The 27139-nt window shown below is 37.8% G+C and overlaps 1 protein-coding gene across 2 annotated transcripts in view; it reads right to left on the bottom strand.

The window, feature by feature from the left end:
* Nucleotides 1-27139, bottom strand: part of TRAK2 (trafficking kinesin protein 2) — a 64722-nt gene that overhangs the window by 35402 nt on the left and 2181 nt on the right. For both annotated transcript variants that reach the window (XM_080798144.1, XM_080798143.1), the window contains exon 2: nt 2084-2373. In XM_080798144.1, the coding sequence (XP_080654270.1) occupies nt 2084-2174 (91 nt within the window). In that variant the 5' untranslated portion in view covers nt 2175-2373. The remainder of the gene's footprint in view (nt 1-2083; nt 2374-27139) is intronic.

Genomic DNA, 27139 nt, shown 5'->3' with positions numbered 1-27139 from the left:
CTAAATGTAAAAACAAAACCTATGAAACTTTTAAAAGAAAACAAAGGAAGGTGCCTGGGTTGCTCAGTAGGTTGAGCATCTGCCTTCCGTTCAGGTCATGATATCAGGGTCCTGGGATTCAGCCCCACATCGGCTCCTGTTCTCTCTCCAGCCCCTCTGACACCCCCCCCCCTCACCATGCTCTAACTCACTATCTCTCTCAAGTAAATAAATAAAATTTCAGGGTCCTGGGATCGAGCCCGGAGTCTGTAAGACTCCCTCCTCAGCAGGGAGTCTGCTTCTCCCTGTGTGCCCTCTCTTTCTCTTTCAAGTAAATTAAAAAAAAAAAAAACTTTATTAAAAAATAAACAAAAGAAAACAAAGGAGAATATCTTTGTGATCTTGAAGTAAGTGAAGATTTTTTTTAGAAACACACAAAAAAATCAAACTATTATGAAAGCAAAAATTGAAAACTAGACTCCACCAAAATATAAAACTTTTGCTCTTCAAAAGGCATTATCAAGAAGATGAAAAGGCAGGAGCACGTGGCTGGCTCAGTCGGGAGAGCATAGGACTCTTGATCTCAGGGTTTTGAGTTGGAGCCCTACACTGGGTGTGGAAATTATTTTAAAATAACAACAACAACAAAGATGAAAAGGGGAGCTGGTATGGGAGAAAATATTTGCAACCCATTTATCTAACAAAGGATTTACATCTAGAATATAATGAAGACATTTACAATTCAATGGTAAGAAAAATTTTATAATGGGCAAATGATTTGAATAGACAACTCAAAATAAGATCTAGAAATGGCCAATAAGCACGTGAATAGATGGTTGACATCATTAGTCCAATCAGGGAAAAATAAATTAAACCCACAAAGAGATACCAGGGTGTACCTACTAGAGTAGCTTCGATCAAAAACACTGACATTACCAAGTGCTAGTGCTGTAGGACAGAGGTCAGCACAGCAGGAGGCTCTAGCCCGATTTTGTAAATCCAGTTCTATTGGACCACAATCACACTTGTTCTTTTATATTTTGTCTATAGCTGTTTTTCTGCTACAACAGCAGAGTTGAGTAGTTGCAATTCAGCAATAAAAATGACTGAACTATGGATATGTACCACCATGTGCATAAATCTCAAAAACATCTTACTGCACAAGAAAGCCAGACATAAAAGACACAGATTAATTTGTATGAAATTCTGAAATTAATTTGTATGTAACTATATGAACAAGCAAATTTTATCTATAGTGACAGAGAGCAGATCAATGGTTGCCAGAGGCCAGTGGTTGAGAGAGGGGGGGCTCTGGGTACAAGGGAACTTTTGGAGGGACAATAAAAATGTTCTACAACTTGACTGTACTAGTGGTTATGTGAGCGTATATATTTGTCAAAATCAAACTGTGCACCTGACATGGGCACATTTTATTTTAATAAAGAGATTACAATAAAGCTGAATAAAAGATGGAAAAAACTTTGGGTTTGGATGGATTTCAGAATTCTTTGGAGTTTTAGAAAATGTGTGTAATGCTATGTGTGTACTGTAGGATCTATAACAACTCCTATCGGTTTAGTAGCAGCACCCCGTATTTAAATACATTAATACATTTCAGCAAACAAATACTAGCACTAAGTAAAATAAGTCTAGAAATAGCTACACAGGTCAGGTTTTGTGCACCCATGAATTTTAGAACCAAAGTTTAGAAAAATACTTTGGGTGTTCAGAGTGTTTTTGATTTGGTCTTATAGATAAGGGCTCTATAGCTGTGTTTGAATAGCCTGTGTGTCCTGGGAGCTTCCTAAGTGTCACAAACTGTTGTCAGGTGTTTGCAGGGTATATGAAAAAGCAACTCCGTCCTTGTCAAAGATACAAATATAAAGACAAGGAGGTCCTGCTGACCAGGGCTCACATGGTGCAGGAGAATCTGACAGAGACAACACACAACATGTAAGGCTGATTTTGATAATTCAGTAGGAGATCAGGAGAAGGAAAGATTAAGATCTCTCCGGAGATCAGGCTGGAAAGTGAGGCCAGGGTTTCATCAAGGCGGATCTTACATGCTAGGAATTGCACTTCGAAATTTATTAAACAGACTTACCAGTGATACTCTCTGAGTCTCTATGATTGATATTCATGAGGGTTTCTTCACCTGTTGGTGATGTAAAAATGGCATTCTGTGATTGATTCATGCAGGATCCTTTCTTGCTTTGGTTGACAAGGACAGCTTTGGTATGAGTCAGAGTAAAGGAAATCCATCAAGCCATTCAATAACAAAATGGATGTGGTCGTACAGTTATTTTCTTTAAAACAGCTTTTTTTGGATGAGTCAAATGACATCTGCAGCAATGAGTGTTCTCATGTGATTATCATACCCTGGAGAGTCATGACCTAAAACAAAGAACACATCAAGTGACTTTAGAATTCAGCACACTCTTTAATAATAGCAGTCCAATTACCTGGAATTTCTGTCATTAAGAATGTTTTCCTAGTGACACATACAACGTAGATAAATCTCAAAATAATCATGGTGGATGAAAGACGTCAGACAATAAGAAAATACATAGTGTCTAATTCCATGTATGTAAAATTCTAAAAATGTACACCTATCTACAGTAACAGAAAGGAGATCAGTGGCTTCCTGGGGCTGGGGGAGGGGATTACCAAGAGGCAGGAGAAAAGTTTTGGAGATGAGGAGTATATTCATCATTGTGATACGTGGTGGTGGTTTCACAATTATATACACGTCAAAACGTATAGGTGCAATCTAATAATAAATTATATAATGTTTAAAAATTGAAAGATAATCAATGTTTAAAGTAAAACAATAATAATAATAATAAATTATGGGGTCTGTAAAATATGTAGAAGTAAAATGTATACAATAACAGCACAAAGGTCAGAAAGAGAAAAATGGAAATATACTGTTATAAGGCTTTTACATTACACACGAAATAGTAAAATATCTCTTAAAGGCAAACCATGATAAGTTAAAGATGTATACTATAAACCCTAAAGCAACCAATAAAATGACTTAAGAATTATAGGTAATAAACCAATAAAGGAGATGATATGGAATGGTACAGAGTTTCCCTTCTCTGGCACTACTAGTATTGGGGGATAATGCTTGGTCAAGCGCATTGCAGTTCAGCAGTCTGCCAGCAGAATTCTCTCCCCAGACCCTCTCCCAGATGTAAAACCAAAAACATCTTCAGACATTGCCAAATGTCCCCTAGTAGGCAAAATCACTCCCAGCTGAAAACAACTGACATAAAAGATGCTCAGCCTCACCTATGACTAAATAAAAATGGAAAGAAACTACTTTTCACCTATTCGATCAGCAAACATTAAGTTTTATTACATTCATCCTTGGGGAGCGTATGGAGAAGCAGCACTCACACTGTTGATAAAATTGTAAACTGGTACAAACTTTTTGAAAGGCTATTTGGCAAGGTCTATCAAACTTTAAAAGTGCACATACACCATAATTCAACAATTCTACCACTAGGAATTTATAATATGGATATACTCACAAAGTATGACAAAATACAGGCACAAAAATGCCCATATGGTATTTTTTTAAAGCATAAACACACAACTGGAGAGAAAATATCCACAAAGAAATGGTTTAATAATGGTACACAAACAAATGTAATGCATTAAATGTGTGTGTGTACTTGATAAAAATTGTTACCAGTTAGGAGAACTGTTTAATACTAATTATAAGTCTGGCTTTATATCAAAAGACAGTCTCTACCAAATAGTCTCTACTTAGCAACTTGCAGCTTCTATTTGCGGCTAACTCATTCTCATGCATACTATTTATAGGCATTGTAAACATTCAGTTTTTACAAGAGTCACCCCCAAGAAATGAAAGGGAACAAAATAAAGGCATTAAAAGCAACTGAAATATGGTCACTGAGGTACAACAGAAAAGTACTCTCAGTAAATACTACGAAAGTCAGTTTCAGAGATGAAATGGGCAACAGAATTAAACATTACAGAAAAGGCAAAGGAGAGATCTGTTTTAAAAAGGGGGGTACTAGCACCATAAAATCATTATTAACCTTCTAGAAACCAATTCAGCCAAGAAGTTAGACCCAAAGCTAAGCTGCAAGGAGTAAGGAAGTGAGACGTTAAGAATGGAGTTCACTGAGTACAGACCAGGATTTCCAATACTAACTTTCAGGTTTACATGGACCAGTAAAATTTCAAAAACTTCTGAGGTTATTGACATAGGGTTGCCTTTTTTTTTGAAAAGTACATTTTGTAAGGAAAAAGACATAATGGGATAAACAACCGTTCTTCCCAAAAAAGGAGTTTGTAATTTTATGTTGACATAACAGAAATTTAATTTTTCTATATTTGAATTCAGAAAATTTTAATAAAAAATTTTAAATTCTATACTAAAGGCAACGTAAGGAATAGAAGATGTTCGCAAATGATATATCTGAAAAAGGGTTAGTATCCAAAATATATAAAGAACTTATGAAACTCAACACCCCCCCCCCAAAATCCAATTAAAAAGTGAGCAGAAGACATAAATAGGTATTTTTCCAAAGAAGACATACAGATGGCCAACAGACACATGAAAAGATGCTCAACATCACTCATCATCAGGTAAATGCAAACCAAAATTACAATGAGATGTCACCTCATACCTATCAAAATGGCTAAAATCAACAATACAAGAAACAACAGGTGTTAGCAAGGATGTAGAGAGAAAGGAAGCTTCTTGCACTGCTGGTGGGAATAGAGACTGGTGTGGTCACAGCAGAAAACAGTATGGAGGTTCCTTGAAAAGTTAAAAATAGAACTACCCTAGGATCCAGCAATTGCACTCCAGGTCTTTACCCAAAGAATACAAAAATACTAATTCAAAGGGATACACAAACCTGATGTTTATAGTAGCATTATCCACAATAGCCAAATTATGGAAACAGCCTAAGTGTCCATAGACTGATGGATGGATAAAGAAGATGTGGTATGTACACACACACACACACACACACATACACACACACACACACACACACACGCACAGAAGAATATAACTCAGTCGTAAAAAAGACTGAAATCTTGCCATATGCAATGACATGGATGAATCTAGAGCATTATGCTAAGCAAAATACATCATTTAGAGAAAAACAAACACCACATTTTACTTACATGTGGAATTTAAGAAACAAATGAACAATGGGGAAAAGAGAGAGAGAGAAAGAGAGTGGGAGAGAGGCAAACCAAGAAACAGACTCTTAAATACAGAGAAGAAACTGATGGTTACCAGAGGTTAGTGGTGTGGGGGGAACGTGTGAAATAGGTGATACGGATCAAGGAGTGCACTGGTAATAAACACCAGGTGTTGGATGGAAGTGTTGAATCACTATATTGTATACCTGAAACTAATACAACACTGTATGTTAACTAGAATATAAATAAAAACTTTAAAAAATTCTATTTTTTATGTAACTGTTTCCTTGAAATACGTCTGTCAAAACAGCAATCTGCACTAGCCAGTGCAAAATGAAGTAATGCTCAAAAGTATTTTTTTAGGTACTTTAACTCCAGTTGTCAGAAATTCATTTTCATACCCACAGTCAGTCTACTGTATGCAGCTGAAGTCTTCCCCATGTACCTTATTGCCCAAATTGCCATTCTTAAATCAATCACTACAAGGGGAATGGAACTAAAATTGGATCAGACCAATAAAGACTTATCTGCCCACCCCCACACCCAGGAACTGGGAGGAGGAAGAAAACAACCTCCCCTGAAGTTTATGACCACCAGGTATTTGAACAAAATCTTAACTTGGGGTTCTGCCATCAAAGAAGTGAGGGAGGGCATGATAATTCTTGATTAAGCAACCAAAACCATCTACTACCTAAGTCTTTATGTCACACACGATCTTTACAATCTTTTAAATTATCATACTCCAGAGACCCGGATTTATAGATTATTATAAACCCAGCAGTATATCTTGAAAAACAGAATGGTGACACAAATATAGCAATAAACATGCTAGTGTATAACAGGCCTAGTGCAGGGTCAGCAAACTACTGCCTGAACACTGAATTTGGCCTGTCACCTGTTTCTGTACAAACTGTGAGCTAAGAATAGTTTTTATATTTTTAAATAGTTGAAAAAAACCTAAGTTAAAATGTTTCCTAATATGTGGCAATTATATGAAATTCAAATTTCAGTGTCATAAATGAGAACACAGGCAGACTCATTTGTTGAAATACCGTCAACTTGGTTGTTTTCATGGTACAGTGGGTGAGCTTGGTAATTGTAACTGACCTTGTATAGAAAAAGTTTGCCAACTGATCTAGTAGTAAAATAATTCATCTGTCTAAATCAGTGATTTCCTAGATCAACTTCTTAAACATGGAACTCACCCTTTTAGATACTTAAAATTAGATCACTACCTCTTGAGGGAGTTCAGTAAAGAACAGACTTCTACTTTCTATACCTACAACTGTATTTAAAGTTATTTCAATTTCTAAGAAAGCATTTTTAAAAAAGCACCAAGTTACAAATTTGCTTATGAAGAAAGAAGTAGAGAGAGGAAGGTAAAGAAGAAAGGAGAGGGAGGAGGAAGGGGATGTAAAGGGAGAGAACAGAAGCAAGTGCTTCTCATACTGGTCCAAAGTGGTTTTTTTTTTTTTTTTTTTTTTTTTTTTTTTTTTTTTAAAGATTTTATTTATTTATTTGTCAGAGAGAGTGAGCACAGGCAGACAGAGAGGCAGGCAGAGGCAGAGGGAGAAGCAGGCTCCCTGCTGAGCAAGGAGCCCGATGTGGGACTCGATCCCAGGACGCTGGGATCATGACCTGAGCCGAAGGCAGCCGCTTAACCAACTGAGCCACCCAGGCGTCCCACCAAAGTGGTTTTTAAACAGAACTAACCACATTCTAATCAAAGACCATTGTGAAAATCTAATGATAGCCTTGGGACATTCTTCCTGCCGGCCACTTACCCATTAGCTGGCTTAATCTTTAATATTTACATTAGCATTCATATTTTTTTCTTTTTTAAATATTTATATGTATTACACAGAAACAAAAACTATGGACTCTAGATCTTTACTCTAGAGGATCGCTTTTTAATTAGTTTTGGAGGTAGTATTAACTGTTTAGTGTTAACTCGAAATGCAAGAATAAAGAAAAAACCAAGTTGAATATGAAACTAAGTCCATCTTCAGAGTCACGCAGGAAGAATCTGGACCTCCAGGGTAATCCAGGAACCTGCCTAACAAGACAACTGTGCACCAGGTCAGGGATGATCTGCAAATGATATGCTCTTCCTGGTGACTCTTTAGAACTCAGTAAACCCTTGCGATATGCCCTGGTCTGGATCTGAGCTCCTCGGCAGGATTAGCGTGGAGCAGCAATGCTGAGTATAAAACAATGTATGCACCTGGCATTAGACAAGCTTGAATTTTCATCTTACTGACTGGTTTTCTGACTCTGACCACATTATTTAATAGTTCTTCAACGTAAAGGTGGGAGTGATAATTAACTACTCTGGAGAGGGAGAGTCAAGTATGAGAACTAAATAAAAAAATAGAAATTCCTAGTTTGGTACCTGACATACGGCAGACACTAACAAGCTTATTCCCTTCAGCTTTTCCCCCTTTTGTTTAGGCCTGAAGAACAGATAACATCGTCTGTCTAATATTTCTTAAGTTTCTGGCTCAACAACCAACTCTAAGCTCAGAATAGCTACCCTGTTTATGTAACAGATGTACGCTAAAGATCGAAAAGTCTTCGTATTGAAAGAGGAAAGGACTAAGCAGTAAAGAGACAAGTGCCTTATTAGGCAAGAATTTGAGGGAGATCATTACTGAAGCTCATTCCTTCAAGGATTCGGGGGAAGAGCTATTATAATAGAAGCTTTAACTCTAACTAGTACCTTTATTCGTAGCACAGTAGCTGTATTGGTTTCCTGTTGCTGCTGCAACACATTACCACAAATTTAGTGGTTTAAACCAACACCAATTCATTATCTTACAGTTCTGGACACTGAAGGACGAAGTGGTTTTAATGGATCCAAACCAAGGTACTGGCAGGACAGTGCTTCCTCTGAAGGCTCTAGGAAGAGTCCACTTCCTGGTCTCTTCTAAGGCTGCACTCCTTGGCTCAGAGCTCCTTCCTTCACCTTTAAAGCCAGTAGCAGCACAGCATCTTCAAATCTCTCCGCCTTCTTCGCTATGTAACCTTCTGCCAAATCACTGTCTACCTCCCTCATATAAGGACATCTATGATTACATTTAAGGCCCAACTAGATAATCCAGGATAATCTCCCCATCTCAAAATCCTTAATTTAGTCCCTTCTGCAAAATCCCTTATGCCATATAAGGTAATACTCACAGGTTCCAGGGGATTAGGATCTGGGTGTCTTCGGCAGCCATTAGTCAGCCCACTGTAGTGGTTAAGAACGTGGATACTGGAGTTAGACTGCCCATATCTGAGTCCCAGTGCCACCACTTACTAGTTGTAGGGCTGGACAAATTACTTAATCTCATTTTTCATCTGTAAAATGGGACTAATAATGAAGTTTACTTATTTGGTTGCTACGGGGATTACGTGAGTTATGAGAGGATAATGGGAACAACCTACCTCAGAGGGCCGCTGAGGGAATTACATGAGTTAATACATGTAAAGCTCTTAGAACAATGCCTTAGATTACAGTAAGTGCTATGCAAATATTATTTATTATTTCTATCACCACCAAATAGTACTATTTTATTATCTTTACTATTTTTGTGCCTCATACAAAGTTGGGAGCAATGTAAACCCTACTCTTGACCACTTAATGGCATCTTCTCTTAACATAAGAAATCCCATTTATTTCCTGCCTTGTAACAAGTGATGTTAGTTTAGTGCCATGAATCATTTTTCTTTCTACCTCTTGAAGCATGAATAAAACAGAAAGCTTGCAGAGCCAGAGTCCTAAATGTAGTAGAAACTGCTGGCAGACTCTGGCAAACACAAACGACACATTTTCAGTGCCCCTCCTAGTTTGTACAACATATTCTTAGTCCTTCCTTGGGCACCAACTATTTTCTATGCTGGATCTTTATTCTCTCTTTTCAGGAACAACTTCACTGCTTTTCTTCAATCAACCAAGCATGCATTATTTACCAAGAAGCCAGCCTTTATAAGTCATGCACATGTAGGAGAAAATAGAGTAAAACAGCCAAGTGACTTATTTAAATAAGAATAAGACTTAAAAAGAACAATCAAAACATGTCATTGGTAGAAATATTGCTGAAGAAAACATGTCTAATGACTTAGCTTAGCCTAGCCATGGAAACAAAGTGGTCAACAGTGTGTGCCAAAATATAGGCCCTGTGCCTTAGAAAGAATCTTACTACTTCCTTAAAATAGCATGCTACGGCCAAAACAGCCTTACAGGAAAGGCTAAAACAATAAGAGAAACTTCATCTTAACAGAAGCACAAAGCCTAGAATTAAAGTAAACATAAGGATTTTTTTTTTAAGATTTTATTTATTTGTCACAGAGAGAGCACAAACAGGGGGAGTGGCAGGCAGAGGGAGAAGCAGGCTCCCTGATGAGCAGGGAGCCCAATGCAGGACTCAATCCCAGGACCCTGAGATCATGACCTGAGCCGAAGGCAGACACTTAAGCAACTGAACCACCCGCGTGTCCCTAAATAAAACTGAAGGAGGAGGAGGAGGAGGAGGAGAAGGAAAAGAAGAAGAAAGAAGAAGAAAAGAAGAAAGAAGAATGAAGGAAGAAGAAGAAGAAAGTTGGGGGAAAAAAGGGTGTGTGTGTGTGTGTGTGTGTGTGTGTGTGTCACCACCAAAATCCAACCTGAAGAATGAGCAGCAGAGCTCACAAAGGCAGGGACCACAACACCAAGTCTAGCTGCACTAATGTGCCCTAGTATATGACACTGGCTACATTCAGCACAGCTGGTCTGCCAGCAGTTGTAACGTTCACCCTTAGGAAATAGGAATTATGCCCAGCAAATACTTTGTCCCTCTTTTTTAGTGATCTTTTTAAAAGATCAGTAGGGTTGGGGCACCGGGGGGGCACAGTCAGTTAAGCATCCAACTTATGGTTTTTGCTCGGGTCATGATCTCAGGGGCATGAGATCAGCCCCAGGCTGGCCTCTGTGATCAGTGCAGCATCTGCTTGAGATTCTCTCTCCCTCTGTCTCTCCTTCCTGCTTTCTCTCTCAAATACATACATACATACACACATCTTAAAAAAAAAAATCAGTAGGGTTTCAGAATATGAAATATACGGAGGCAACTCTACTTACAAACAGGTTGGATTCCAAAAGGCTGTTAAATCCATTAGTTTAAAGATCCAAAACCGTGAGTGAGATTTAGGCTTATGGGCTCCGCGTTTCCTCCTAACTGTGTATTTTGAGCATTTTTAAAAACTGCCCTGTTTTGTTTACAAAAAACATCTGCTGAGGAAGGCAACCCCTCCCTGCCACAATCTCTACCAACAGGAGAAGGGAGTGAACCTCTGGCGGCGAAGGAATCCACACCAGAGCTTCACCTGCAGATTAGGGAAAACGGTGAACCCGCGGTGACATCTGTGGTTTTTGATAAGTTTCCATAACCGCTCTTGCATTCACCATGCTTAGTCTTTAAATTCTTGAACTCCTAACTTTAACTGAATCTTTGACTAAATAGGCATCCCACTTTAACAATGATTCTCTGCCAAAACCATTTCAAGCATTCACATTTCTTCACCTGTGGCTGTCACTTGCACAGGTATGTCGTATTTCACGGAATTGTCCTTCAAAATCATCCTTATTGTCTAGTCATAAATTTAACGTGTGTAATTTTCTCACTTTAAATTTTTTACACTATTTCCACTTTTGTGTCCATCAGTCAATCACTAACGCGGCTTTTAGGGACGATATGGGGTTTGTAATATTTATAAAACACCTCAATACCATACATATAAAACAAACATGCTACAAATAATAATAATGGCTGAATTGAAAACGACCATCTGATGGTGATCAGCAGAGTTGAATCTGCTCTGGAGCATACTCTGTCCCTAGGCAGAAAGTTCCTAAATTATACATTTTAAGCAGAGGAGTTTGCATTTAAAAAGATTTATAAGAAATCGTGCAAGAACAGGGCTTTTTGTCCTATACATTTAAAGACAGAACTTTAGATGTCTTGTGCTTGGCATTTCATTTCAAGCCAAATATTAAAGGTCTCAAGAAAATTTCAGCCCGATGTCTTGTTTGCAAAGGATAATGAATTTATATCCTCTGAAGTAATCTGGCCCAAACTACTGAAGTGGAAAGGGATACTGTTTCTCTGTACTTTCCTCAACAAAGGAAAAATAGCAAGAGAATATGTCACAGAAAACCTGAAGAAGGTTTTCTAGGTAAGGAAACACTTGTGAATCAATGATCAATTTTACAGAAGAGCAGCCACATTATACAACTGTGGCTGCACATTCCATACTTTACCTTTTATAAAGTTAGGCAAATAATCCAAAAGCAAAACAATATTACAGGCTTTTTCAAGAAAGCAAGGTCTAATCATTATCAAAAGCCGTTTTGTTTCATATTTTGCATTTATATCCTCATCAAAGTACAATGACAGTTATCAAAATACTACCCCAATGACAAGGAAAATGTTAAATCATACTTCTATAACTACTCTTTGGGAAGTTATAAAAATGGGATTTGAAAGAAAATATTAAAAGATAATATTTTATGGTGCTTAAATAATCAAATTTCACCCATCTGGCAAATTCACACATCCAATGTGCTGGAGTACCAGCAATGGCATCTAATAAAAGGTTATCATTATCACTGCATTTTATTTTCAAATCTTAGAAGTATGATATTAACAGTATTAAACATGTTAGTAGAAGTGTTTCTCTTTCCTATTTGGCCTTATGATGAATTACATATATTGGTATTCAAAAGTTGATTAGCACCTTTGTATTTGTAATGGACTATGATGTAACACATATAAAAAAACCATTTATTTTTGACAGATTCTTATTTACTTCTCCATATACCCTAATGAGTAATATTAAAATTGAGAAATCTATACTTAGATAACTTAATCCCTCTATGCCTCAGTTACATTTATAAAATAGGGACAATCATAGTATATTTCTTCTAGGTTATGTGGATTAAATGAGTTAATATTTATAAACATATATAATAGTACTTGAACAGTAAACATTATTTATGTGTTAAATATAATTTAAAAGTTAAGTAGATAAAGAGGTAGAATTATAAAATACAAACAATACCAGGGCACCTGGGCGACTCAGTCAGTTAAGTGTCTGACTCTTGATTTCAGCTCAGGTCATGATCTCAGGTCGTAAGATCAAGTCTGGATTTGTCTTCCGCATTTAGTGGGGACAACCAATACCATTTCATGATACCTGGTTATCCAGACATAGAAGATTCAGGATTCAGATTAGTTCCTACCCTTCCACACTGTTAACAGCTCTACTCTCAAAAAAGCACATGCTCTTATAAAAAGCATGGCTATATATCTCACCCGGAACTGCAGTTCTAACAATTATTCTAACCTAAGGTACTCCTTTCTTGTCACTAACCACTGGTGTTAGGCAAACTCTTACAAAAATTTCCTCAAATAAAAAGCTCATGGTGAGAATGCATGATGGGAGTACAACCATTCAAAGGAACCAACAAAAACTATGTAGTCAAATTAAGTATATACATAACCTAAGATCCAGCAATTTTGCTCCTGCTAATTACCTATCTCAAAGAAATTCTCCTATCAGCCTATAGAGACATGTAGGAGACTGTCTCCTGTATTGCTATTAGTGATAGTAAGGTGAGGGCCTACTTCCTAAAGAGCAGATTGGTAGGGGCACCTGGGTGGCTCAGTGAGTTAAAGCCTCTGCCTTCGGCTCAGGTCATGGTCTTGGGGTCCTGGGATTGAGCCCTGCATTGGGCTATCTGCTCAGCAGGGAGCTTGCTTCCCCCTCTCTCTGCCTGCCCCTCTGCCTGCCCCTCTGCCTACTTGTGATCGCTGTCTGTCAAATAAATAAATAAAATCTTTACTAAAAAAAAAAAGCTGTTTGGCAAAATGTGGTGGATACCACATGGAGCAACGCAGCCCTAGAAATACAGTGCTGAGGGTATAAAGCAAGAAGCAAAAATTAGAGAGCTACCATAACGACATTTACACAATAAATTAAATTTTTTTCTGCATTAAATTTACAGACACATCAAAATGCTTGCCTTGTGGGCTGGAAAGTGAGGGATATTTGGTGCAAGGTATGGGATAAAAGGGGAAATTAAAAAAAAAAAACTATAGAAACCCTACTGTTATTTAGGCAGACTGCTTCTCATATAATTATTATTGTATCTCTTCAATTCTTAAAGTTTGAACATGTGCCTGAATAGGAAATATTTGCTTTATATATTACTACCGACCTACTCTAAAGCAGTGTAATTAGATTTCAACGAAGGAATTTTTTTTTTTTTTAAAGTGAGATTGGGCCTCAATATTGGCATTTTCAGGTGCTTGGTTATCTGGTAAAACTTTGAAGGGAAAACGTGTAAGTTCAAAGACAAGTGTTTAAAAGTAGTGAATAAGCTACATTCCATGGGTCAGCAAACTTTTTCTGTAAAAAGCCAGACAGTAAATATTTTAGGCTTTGCAGCCATATAAAGCTTCTATCACCAATTATCTTTGTTGTTTTTTTCAACCCTTTAACAATGTAAAAACCATTTTTAGCTCACGTAACTGGCTAAATTTGATCCATAGGCTGTAGTTGGTTGACCTCTGGTCTACACCTTAAATCATGATATTTTGTACCCCAGAATAAAAAACTGTAATGACACCAAAGTTTTATTGAAAATGCAATAAACGGCTGAATAAGCATTAACAACATCATCTTTTCAAAATTCTACTACTAGGCAGGAATCCCATCTTTTACTTGACATTCCAACGTGACAGTAAGAATCAGAGGAAATAGTATATATAAAAAATCCTCAAGACAGAATCGCCTACTAATTACATATCCCTAGTTTTATGCCTCTTTCCATCACCCTTTCTTTTTTTCAAACTCACTTCTACATATAATAAAAAAAACAATCTACAAAAAATTGGCTTAGAAATATGAAAAAACAAAGCAAATTATTATCTGGAAGTCAAAAATAATTTAGTGATGTCATATGGCAGTGAGTCAAAGAAAATAGGATAGAAAATAGCTCAAAGATACTAAATAAATGCAAACCTCAAAAGGGTACACTTCAGTCTCACATTTACAAAACGGTGTTGATATACTTCTCCAAGAGAAAGAACAACTTGACACTTAAACTCTGTCTGAAATCCCATATCCTTTTAGGAGAGCACCCTCTTCTTTGTATGATCGGGCAAAGGAGCTACATGATGTTATACGGTAAATTCAATAGCAATATTGCAAAAGCTTTTTCAGGATAGGGTTTTCTTAGAATTTCTAATGAGCGGAGACTGAGTTTAGCATGAGTTATTTAAATATTTGGAAGTCTGATAAATGGAGAAACTAAGACTGACTAAAAGAGTTATTATCACATTATACCTAATAAGGTACACATTTCATCATCTTAATATATGACAGCAGAGTTCCTCTTAGGAAACATGTTTTTTGTTTGAGAAAATACATAGAAAAGCCACTTGTGGAAGGTGAGGCCTTGCAACATCAAAAGGAAGGCTAAGATGTTCTGTATAAGACTAGGGAAATAACTGTTTTTTCTTTCTCTGAAGAGGGAGAGAGAAGGCAAGGGAAAGAAACCCTACCCAGATGACAATAGCTCAGAGGCCACAAGAACACCAGGAATTTGCAGAAATCTCAGGGAGGGTTTTGGTTTCCCCATAACATCAAACTGGAGGTTCAAACCAACCATTTAGCTTTTTAAAGAGCCTGTCTGGACACTCAGCTGATATTTGGGTTATAGACATATTACAATATTTGTTCACGAGAGCAACTGATGTCAAGAATTTATATTCTGAGAATTAATAAAATCAGCAGAGCTATCATATTTTAAAATATCTTTTTAAAACAGAAATTTATGTCCTTTTGATTAAATAAAAAAGGAAAAAAATTATAGGTCTTCAAAATGAGTAATGCAAAGTAAATGGCATTATAGAATTTGGGATTTCCTGTTCTCTTTACTAAAAATAGGGGGAAACATCTTGAGCAGAGACACTTTATACAACAGATTCCACAGAAGGGTATGTACTCTATTTCTAGAACCAAATAAATCCTTCCCCAACACATCAGAAAGTATTTTCTTCCAATGTTGACTGGCAAAATTTAGGTAGTAGATTAAATCAAGAGACATCATCACCTAAAAACCTACAGAGTTCACGGGAGATTAGGAATAAACTGAACAGATGTAATCATGCTGGCAGACTTAAGTGTATTACGGTATAATCTGCTCTTCAGAGCTTACCTTCAAGTGAAATAGCTAAGACCCATTGAAACACCATTTTAACACAGCAGGAGGGTAAATACAAAGCTTAAAAACAGAAATAATAAAGGTTAGAGAACCTGTGTCTTCCTTTCTTCTTGACCCTTCTAACAATCAAATGGAAACTTGCTTTTGATGGTTTAAGATGATCCTAAATCCTTCAGTTATTTTAAACTTGTAATACTTAAAAGCCTTTCAAAGTAGAAGTTTCTAAAAGATGCCAAAAGAAAACTGTAAAGCACTACAGCTCTTCAGATCAACAAAGTAATCAGTGGCACCAGGACATGCAATCTTATATGACCAGGAACAGGGTGTAACTTAAAAATGGGGGTGAGTGGTCAGGACAGAATATTATTATTATTATTATTATTTAAAGATTTTATTTATTTATTTGACAGACAGAGATCACAAGTAGGCAGAGAGGCAGGCAGAGAGAGAGGAGGAAGCAGGCTCTCCGTGGAGCAGAGAGCCCGATGTGGGGCTCTATCTCAGGACCCTGGGATCATGACCTGAGCCGAAGACAGAGGCTTTAACCCACTTAGCCACCCAGGAGCCCCAAGACAGAATATTATTACAATATTTATAAACATATTTCTAGAATGATTTTTCTTTTTTTAAAAAAATTGTATTTATTTCTTGTAGGAAGAGAGAGAGTGCGCACAGAGGGAGAGTGAGAGAGAGAAACTGAGCAGAGAACCTGATAGGGGACTCGATCCCAGGACCCTGAGATTATGACCTGAGCCAAAAGCAGATACTTAACATACTGAGCCATCTAGGTGTCCTCTAGAATGATTTCTAGAATTCTGCATTTCTAGACATATAACCATTTCAGTACTGTAACTCTCTCTACAAAGCAAAAAGACGTTCAAGTTACATTGAGGTTTAAATATTAGTCATTGTTTTTCAAATCAGTTGTCACAATTAACTCCAGGACTTCAAGATAAAGGGGAGAACTGACATGTAATGGAGATTCTGGCTTTCCAGTGAAATTCAGGAACAAAGCAAGAACAGATCCATTTTTTGAGCTATGGCTATTATCTGCCACTCAGGAGACAATGAAGAGTTTGAGCTTGATGGGCACAGTAATAGGCAGGTGAGAACATTTAGGAACCCCCTTTCTCCACCTGCCTTATTAATAGCTGGTAGTCCCAGTTCCTCAGCATTTTATCATGGGCCTTCTCCTTTCTCTCTTAAGGAATCTCATCTACTTCAAAGGCCTTAATTTCCAATTATATTATAATTACTTCCCCAGTCTCTACCTTGAGCTGAAATTGGCATATGACTTTAAACTGGAAACTCAAAATCAGCCTGTAATCAATACCATAAATTCATCACTTTCCAAACTGAAATTATATCCTTCTCCCACGAAATGTTTTTTCCTCCTTTACTAATTGGTTATTATCAGTCACCTGATCAGCAGAGCCAAAAATCCAAGAGACAACTTTCTTCTCAGTACTTGCTTTCCATGTATTCCTGTCAAAGTATTCTCCAAGCCTGTGGCTATGGCCTTAGTTCAAGCCCTTCTCTTTGGCTTGCTGGTCGCCAGCCTCAGACCTTTTCTACTCTGAGCTAGGGAGTCTCCTGGAATGCCTACTGCTACTCAGCCCTCCCCTCCCCATTAGCTTAGGATACTGTTTCTTATGCTTCAGATGCCCTCTGTGTCTAAATGTGTGTACACACTCACACACACACACATGCGCGCGCGCGCACATACACACATACACACACCCCTCTTTTGTTAACTTGGTTTCTCCCAAAGATTTTTCTATAGGAGAAAAAATACAGTAACTATGGAAACTAAAACATGCAGCTCACTTGATTGTTCTATGATATATTAAGGGCAGACATCCTGGATATTAATTCTTCTTTAGTGAGTTTGTTTAGTGTGTATTTTCCTCCAGACCTATCAACTCATAGACTACATGGAGCAAACTTCAGCTTCTAGATGTGAACAGTAGAATAGGAGACCTCACTGTCCTGTGACACTTGCCCTGAGCAGACAATATCTTCTTTTGACAACGAAAACAACCCAAACTTCTTTGTTAAATTCCTGACTTTACTGTAGAATATACCAAGCAAAATTAGCACTATAGAAGTTTCTAAGATCAGTTTATAATGCTGAACAATTGATAATAAAGACACAAGAACCTTCTGTTTCAAATGAAAAATATATGATAAAGAAATATATTCTCCATTATGTTCCAAATCCAGTCTTTTCTAATAATAATAGCTAATGATGACAGAGCACTTACTATGTGCTAGGCATTGGAATAAATGCTTTGTGCATATGATCCTTTTTAATCCTCATAACAACCCCATGATGTATTATTATCGTCATCATTTTATAGATAAGAAAACTGAAGCTTAGTGGTTAATTAACTTGCCCAAGGTAGGAAGGCCCCAGAATCAAACCCATGACTATGTTTTTCCAAAGCTGGGACCTCCAACCTCTGAGTTCTACTAGTAAGAGAGTAGGAATGTGAAGGACAGCGAGTGGGGGTAGTTTGAGAAATTCTCTCTCTCCACATTGCTTTGTAAAAACACATACTGATTAATGAATAAAGAAAAACGACAGGTCTCCAAATTTTTTTTTAATCTCCAATTTTTTCTTAGATGGTTTATAATTTGCTTTTAGAAAAAAGTCATCTGATCCCAAAGTTGGCTGTATTAACAATGAAGCAAAATAATTTGTGTTTTTATGTATATCATATGCCATAAGAACTCCACATCTGAGTTTGATTTTGTCTTTTTTAAAAAAGATTTTATTTATTTATTTGAAAGAGAGAGAGAGAGCACACGTATATACATGCCCACGAGCAGCGGGGAGGGGCAAAGGGAGAGGGAGAAGCAGACTCCCTGATGAGCAGGGAGCCAGATGTGGAATTTGATTCCAGGACCCTGGGATCACAACCTGAGCCACCCAAGCTTTAAAAGGGCTCTTCTACAGTATCAAGAAAATAATGCAGATGTATTACCGCAAATTGGGAATAATTCTGTTATGTGTTCTGAGCTGCTAAAATCAGTGGAATATAGACCAAAATATATCCTTATTCCAACAAATGAAGTCCACCTGTACCTTAGTATCTTACAAATGCCAGCCCTTCAATATTTATCAAATGAATGAATCAACCTCTCGTCAAGTTATATCCTTGCAATCTGTAGTAGGGAGAAAAATGAAACTACATTAGAAACCTAAGACTGTCAGAGCATTTGAAAATTGATGGCTTTCTTAGCCCAATTTATAAAAAGCTATATAGGCTTCTTATGCATTTCAATAAAAGATGTTAGTTATGGGCAGAGCTATGGCAATTAAGCCCACCAGTTACAATGAAGCTGCAAACATTCCCTAGAGATGGGTTTGACACATTGGAAAAAACCCACAAAAATATTTAATAGCAACCCCCCCCCCCAAGTTTTCCTATTTTAAAAACATTGGTAGTAAGATATTTTCCCCCTAAAGTTAAGACATTGAAGGAGAAAAGTCCAAACGCTATGGGAGGGGGAAAAAGTCCCTAGATAGAACAGACTAAAAAGAATCTGATGACTCAGGGTCATTACTATGACTAGCAATCACTGCATTATAACATAGTGACTACAGCTATAACCTCCAGGATTATAAGTTCTTAAACAGCACTTTTTTTCCTACAATAAACAGTGTGAAATGCTAATTTTGGGGAGATTTTAAGTCTACTTCTCATTTTGTTCTCCCCCTTACTAGGAGGCTATCAATGATGACACTTGGCTGATGCACTGTGCTTCTCTGCTTCCTACCCTGCTGTTGGCTGAGAAACCAGATAACCAGGTTATCAGAGAACCCAGAAGGTGTCTGCATGAGACTGAACCCTAGGACCTCTTTTTCTGCCCTTGGCTGGTTCCTCTAGTACCTCTTTCTTTTATGCCTCCAGCACACGGGATTTAGCTGGCTTGCTTCTCTTCCTTTAGCAATCTTGTCAAGTGCTTTTCTCACCTGGTGGTCTTTTTTCTTTTCCTTAGGCTGGCTATGAGAATACACTCTGTCCCTTCTTTACTGTCTCCAAAGAAAAGTATAGGTTCTTCTCTCTTGTGAGAATTTTAATGTTAACTGCTACAGAGAAATACATAGTGGATTACAAACATGGAAAAAATGGTTTAGTGAAATCTTAAATTTTTTCATTACGATTTTATTCCTTAATCAGTATGTACTGACTCCTCATCTTGGGTGTTATCAGAAGACTATGTGCTCACTTTCTTGCTACAACATTGTAAGCTCTCTGAATGAAGGTATTTTATTTTTGTATGCCCCAAAGCTAAAAGCAACAGATATGCAGTAGGCTTGCAATACATGCCTAACTATAAGCTTAAGCATGAAAAATGTCAACGCACTGAATTACAGAAGTAATTTAATGAACAAAACTGATTACTAATACATTTCAGTCCAACATCAATTAAATGAATTCCCTTGAAAAATTAAGCAAAGATTGAACATTTGAAAGAAAACAATTACTTTCTTTATGAAAAGCTCTACGAGTTTGCTGTTAAAAGGGTGCTTTATTATTTCTAAAGCAATAACACAGTACCCACTTTTCTTGTAGAAACTAAAAGGAACTAGTTGTCAGTGTCATAGGAAGGCTAAATTGGAATCTTTGGCTTTCGCTTAGTTTTATCACATTTTCTACCAGCAGCATTTGTAGCTGTTTATAGGTGCATTTAAAATAAGGCCCACATTAATCTAAGAAACATAATAGATGAACATAGGGAAAGCGAAGGAAAAATAAAATAAGATAAAAAGAGAGAGGGGGGGCGCCTGGGTGGCTCGGTGGGTTGAGCCTCTGTCTTCGGCTCCGGTCGTGATCTCAGGGTCCTGGGATTGAGTCCCGCATCGGGCTCTCTGCTCGGCGGAGAGCCTGCTTCCTCCTCTCTCTCTCTGCCTGCCTCTTTGCCTACTTGTGATCTCTCTCTGTCAAATAAATAAATAAAATCTTTTTAAAAAAAAAAAGAGAGAAGGGGGCAAACTATAAGAGACTCTCAACTATAGAGAACAAACTGAAGGTTGTTGGATGGGAGGTGAGGGGAGGGGCTAAATGGGTGTCGGGTATCAAGGAGGGCACTTGGGATGAGCACTGAGTGTTCTATGTAAGTGATGAATCACTAAATTCTATTCCTGAAATCAATACTACACTATATGTTAACTTGAATTTAAATAAAAACTTGGAAAAAATAGAGTGACAAAATAAATTCATAAAACATAAAATAAGCCCCACATCAAATGAAAATGATCAAATATCTTCTTAAAAAATGCACAACTGCTAAGTCTCCTCTGTAGTCTTCTGAACTTCCAACTAAAAATAAAACAAAGGAAAAGACAGTGGTTTAGCTTTGTACTAGCTAAAGAGATAAAAATGGTTGAAAAAAATTTGTTAAGTTGTTAAGTTATGTGCTTCAGGAACAACAGTACCATCTCAGAGACATCTTAGTTGGTTTCTAGTCTCCTCCTCTTCCTTTCTTCCTTCAGACAGAGAAAGCTCTTTCTTAACTAACAAGTTCCCTTTGTTTTGATTTATACCACTGGCCTGAATAACCTCAAAGTACCACACACAACATGCCTATGACTGAAAGTAGTAAGAATAGAAAGCAGAGCTTTGGCACTTGGACCTCTAACATGTATTTCCTTTACTTAAGTGACGAATTTTTGAGAAGTTCATTTTCTAAGTTGACATGCATTTTAAATATAAAGAAGTAGTTAAGTTCTCCTGAAAAGGTCACAAAACCATGGGAAATGGGGCTGCTGTAAATTCAGTCATCTCCTGTGGGCTTCACACCATAGGCATGCCCTCCATGAGCCTCTAAATGTCCTTTTCTGAGACAATTCCATACCATGTCTTTTATACTCATCTCTGAACCCTCACCTGTTCTCTGTCTCTCTTACTTTTATTCCTCCCACCGATAAATCCACATAGTCTAGAGCTAGCTTTCTCTCCAAACTCTGAGAATTAAAATTAAGTACAAGATTAACCTCAATCACGTACTTGCACACTCAATGGGAGTGTAATTTAGCAATCCTCTTAGAAGAACTAGGTGGCTGCAAGACAGAAGGGGGAGAGAAGCTTATTTTTCATCATATACCTTTCGATACGTCTACATGTATATGTCCATCCAGTGAAAAAATAATGAAATATGTTACTCAAAAGTCTCTATTCCCAGGGCGCCTGGGTGGCTCAGTGGGTTAAGCCTCTGCCTTCAGCTCAGGTCATGATCTCAGGGTCCTGGGATCGGGCCCCGCATCGGGCTCTCTGCTCAGCGGGGAGTCTGCTTCCCCCTCTCTCTGCCTGCCTCTCTGCCTACTTGTGATCTCTCTCTCTCTGTCAGATAAATAAATAAAATCTTTAAAAAAAAAAAAAGTCTCTCTTCCTGACTTCTCTAAACTTTGCTCTACCAGTTATCCCTATTCACTAGCCATATCCTCTTCCTTGGCCTATTATAAGCTCAAAATCTTCTAGTTTATTAAAAACAGGTAAAATTAAAATTTAAAAATCTCCCTTCCTCGAAACTCCAGGTTCCCCGCTAGCTACTGCCCTCTGTCCTCAGTCAAGTGTCTTCAGAGTATTTACCCTCCCTTTTCCTCCTCTTTTATTCACACCACAACCCTACTACAATCTGGTTTCTCCTAAAACCGCCTTCCCTTCAGTCAATAATAAGCCCTGCTAACCAACCCAGTGGTACTTTCTAAGTTGTTCTCTTAAGTATCTCTGGTTCAATACTGTTGACTACTTCCTACTTCCTACTTTCCTATGGCTCTCCTGAAACCTACATCTCACAATGAAGGCACTTTCTCAAATCCCTTCGTTGGATCACCCAGCTCCCTTCCCTTGATCCTTATCGGTAAATATTGCATAGTCTAATACCTCAAATTTACCCACTTCTCTTCAGCACCTCTTCTATCATCCTAATTCTACCCATCATTGTCTCTTAGTCTACAAACCAACCTCTTAACAGTCCTCCATGCTCAATTTCTTGGTTTCTCTCTTCTCTGTAAGACAAGAAAATGTTTCAAAAACTAAACTCCTTAAAAACAGACAGGGGCACCTGGGTGGCTCAGTGGGTTAAGCCTCTGCCTTCGGCTCAGGTCATGATCTCAGGGTCCTGGGATCGAGCCCCACATCAGCAGAGAGCCCGCTTCCCTGCTCTCTCTTTCTGCCTGCCTCTCTGCTACTTGTGATCTCTCTATCAAATAAATAAACAAACAAAATCTTAAAAACAACACCACAAAAAACCAAACAAACCAACCTAGAATAAAATCCACAAACGAAAAACCTAGAATAAAATCCACACATCTGGTGTAGTCTAGCCCCTGACTACTTCTCTTTCTCCATCTTGCCCCTCTCTTTGCTCAGACTCAGCCACAGAGACACAGCCTTGTGTCAGGCTTTTTTACTTCCTCATCACACTCTCTGGATCTTTGTAACTGTTCACTGTACCTGGAATAGTTTTCTCTCTTGTTCTTTATATGGTAACTACTTCTCCCCCTTCCAATCTCAGCTGAAAAATTATCCTCAGGGAGAAGTTACCAGTCCACCTGATCTAAAGTAGCCTCCCCTGCCATCTTGATTTTCTAACTCAGCATCTAAGTTGTTTCTTTCACAACATATATTACAACTTACTTCCAGGAATAAAGGGGAAGTGCTACCTTCTCCCTTTCTTCTTTGCTGATCAGAATGAGAATATAATGGCAGGAGTTTAAGCAACTCAACACATATTTATTGTTAAATGAACTATTAACTGAATTGGTGGGTGAATTCTTTCACCACTAACACATGTATCAACACTACTGTTACACAAATAGTGTAACACTCTTAAATTAGAGCCAATTTTATTTGAGCTATTCCTTCTTTATTGTCAGAAAGCTTTCTAAAGAGAAAAAACTTGAAGTTTGGCAAACACTGACACATATATATGGATAAGCTTCCAAGACCTCAATGATCTTAACAACATGGATTAGTTACACCTATATACTTCGAGTATGCTCATTTTCTAGCACAAATAAATCATAATACAGCGTAAACAGGATATCCCCAAGGTTATGTGAGTCAGTAGTATAGCCAGAACACCACATATTAAGAAGCCTGTTACCTAAGAAATTTCAATAAAATTACCTGAGCTAATAACTAGTCAATCAGCTACTTACTGGACAGTTTTCAATAAATGCCTCTTGAATTAAACTGAAAGGGGCGCCGCTTAATGACTGAGCCACCCAGGTGTCCCTTTCAGTTTAACTCAAGAGGCATTTATTGAAAACTGTCCAATAAACTGAAAAGAGATTAAAAGAAAAAGGTAGTATGCAACAGCATACAACAGTATACAATCTGCCTTAAGGGAAGTTAAAGACCTAAGAAATCTAAGATCTATTAGGGAGAGCTCTAATGAGTTCCATGATCTAGATTAAATCTAAGATCTAATGGTCTAGGATATCTAAGAGAAGAGATAACACCACCAGATAATAAATATTTCATGAGTATTAAATTATACAGTCAGGCGAAGGGAAAGCTCTTTTCTAGCTGAAGTGGTCTGGTTTCACACAGGAGTAAGATTTAAGTGCGTTCCTCAAGGATGGAATGATTTGGAGAGTGAGAAGGGGAGTAACCAGTAGGTCAAGGACGAAGGAAGAAAAAGAAACCCCAAAGCAAACAGGTGACAGAGCCAGTTTGGCAACAATGTACAGACCAATTTAAGTGGGAATGATTACTGGGAAAGTACTTGGAGCTTTGAATATGACAAGTTCAGGTTAAGAAGTCTGAACTTAACCCCACAGTAAACAAGTTTCTGACACCTGAGGGGCACCTGGCTACCTCAGTCGGTGTAGCCATTCTTCACACCCCAGTACAAATGCCACTTTTCCCCCAATGCCAGATTTTCCAGAAGCCCCAGAAGTAAGATTACTTCCCAATACTCTCCACTTTTTTCTAAAACATTTTTTAACCATGTAATGATTCCTTATCTCCTCTGATAAACTATATACTCCCTACAGCATACATACCCAATTTATTTTTGTATCACTCCCTCTTCTTTTCATAGGTAGTTGAAGATCTTGATAAATAATATATGGCAACATGTGGTATAATGGCTAGGACCACAGGCTCTGAAGACAGACTGCTTAAGACTGAATGTAACACTGTCATTAGCTGTGCGACCATGGGTGAGTTACTTAACCTCTCTGTGCTTTGTATCTTTATGTATAAAATGGAAATAGCAGATATTTCATAAGGTTGTCAAAGGACTTGGCTTAGAACAGTGTAAGCACCATGAAAGTGTCTGTTAATGGGAAAATACTGACTATTCTATGACAGTTGAATCTTTATTTACTTACGAAAAGCAAAATGTCAAAAGTAAAGCCAGTTTCTAGGTACTAAGAGGTACACAGAAATTCCTCCTGAATTCTCCATGTTCTCCCTAGGGTTAGCTGTGCCCTTTAAAATCTCCCTTATGTTAACAACAGTTCTGTCTTAGTTTGACATTTCAATATTCTGAGAAAATATTTAGTTCAGCTTCCACCTAATTGATCTTCTTGCTTCCAGTCTTACTTCCTTTAATCCATCCTACACAAAGGTCAGAGTAGTCTTTCTAAAATGAATATTCGATATTTCTCCTCTGCTAGAAACCCTCTCCATTCCATCCCCTTAAGGTAAAGTTCAGCTCCTTAGTGTTTCATACAAAATTATCCGAATAGGGCCCACTCAAATCTCCAGCTTTATCTCTCAACACTTCTTACAGTGAAACCTAATCACCTGGCACACCTCAAAGGCTTTTTGTATGTCATTCGTTTTTGCTAGAACATCCCTGAATTAGTCTGCAAGGACTGCCATAACAAAATACCACAGACCGAGTAGCTTAAATGAAAGAAATGTATTTCCTCACAGTTGTGGAGGCTAGAAGTTGAATATTAAAGTGTTTCAGGCTTGGTTTCTCCTGAGGCTTGCAGATGCCCACCTTCTCAATGGGCTCTCACATAATTTTTTCCGCCGTGCACACATCCTTGGTGTCTCTTTTTGTTTCTACAGTTGTTTTTATAAAGACACCAGTCAGAATGCATTATGACCTACCCTAAATGCCCCATTTAAGTCAATCACCTCCTCAAAGGCCCTATCTCCAAATACAGTCATACTCTGAAGTTATAGGGGTTAGGACTTTAACATACAAATTTGGTGCGCACAATTCTATCCCAAACAGCCCCTTCTCCTTTTCTTTGCCCAGGCTAATTCCCATTTGTTTTTCTAAGATGGGACTAAGCTTCTCACCCTATCCACAGAGTTCACTGCCCTTTCTCTGTTTCTACAGTACCTCTGTATGCTGCATCCTGGATACTGCTATCCTATTAATACACTATTAACAACCGTGTCTCTCCCTCTTTAGACTGTATTTCTTGAGAGTAGGGGCTAAATCCCTAGCACTTAGCACAGTGTCTGGCCCATCAAAGATATTTAATAAAGATTTGGTTATTAAGGGAAAGTAGAAGAAAGAAGAAGGGCTTTGAAGAAAGGCAAGAGGAGGTTCAAACCTCGGTTCAACCATTCACTTGTAGCTTTGGGCAGTCACTAACTGCTGAACTTACATTCTATTTAAGGTAGCTGTACTGATAAATGATCTAATTATAATAAAAACACCCAGAAGTGGGGCTGGTTCACAGCAGATGCTCAGTAAATGTTAAAAATTCTGAGTGCGCCTGGGTTTGATACCCAGTTCCACCACTTTGTAGATGAATTACCCTGGACCTGTAAATTTACCCTCCGCTTTAGTTGCCTATCTACAAAAATACCTCATAGTGCTATTGTGAGGGTAATATAGGTAAAACGTTAAGACAGGTATCTGAATGTAGTAAGTATCATGTAAATGTTTCCTATTACTATATGAACACTGCAGGTCTGAGCAAATATGACTGGAAGCCATGAATAATTTAGTCCCTTCATTTACTAAGTCATTTTAAATGCATTACCTTAATGCCTCAGATTTCTTAACAACTAAGAGGGTAACTAAGAGGTTCAAAAACTGTTACAAATAATATAAAGAGCTCAAAATAATCATGAAATTATATACTACTATCTGTCTCGCTCCTTATATTGGTGTTTAACTTATTTTGAATACTGATGTAAAATTTTTAAGAAACTAGTTTTTCTACTCTTTGTGACTACTGATGTTAACCATGATTTCCAGTTTCCAGTGGAGAATATCATCTTTGGCTCATATTTTCAATTGCAGAATCACTCAACCTTTGAACTAGAAAGGACCTTAAGTAAACTGAGGTGGATTTGGAATGGCCTTTTGGGGTCATAATGAGCAGCTCTGTTGGGTGCAGGAATGGCAAGCAGAGAGAACACTTTGTTCAAAAGTACTAAAGCAGGGGTTCAGAACCTCCAGATAGTCAAGGTGTATAAGGAACCAGTATTAGGAAATAATGCTGGAAAATAGTTTTCAATCATCCAAACTTTAAGGTGAGCAATTTCTGACATAGGTACAACTTACCTGACCTGTAACTTTGACGCAAGACAGATCTAGGTTTGAATCTCCCCCTTTATAACTTCAGCAAAACCTCTGAGCATCAGATTTGCACAACAGGGTTATTATGGTGATTAATCTAGTGAAGATATATAGAGCTTATGACCAGTGTGCCTGGCTGATTAACAGTACAGCTGTCTTGAACATGGGTTTGAACTGTAAGGGTCCACTTATACACAGATTTTT

This window comes from Martes martes, assembly GCF_963455335.1.
Source record: "Martes martes genome assembly, chromosome: 3".
Lineage (NCBI taxonomy): Eukaryota > Metazoa > Chordata > Mammalia > Carnivora > Mustelidae > Martes > Martes martes.
This window is presented reverse-complemented; position numbering and strand designations above follow the sequence as displayed.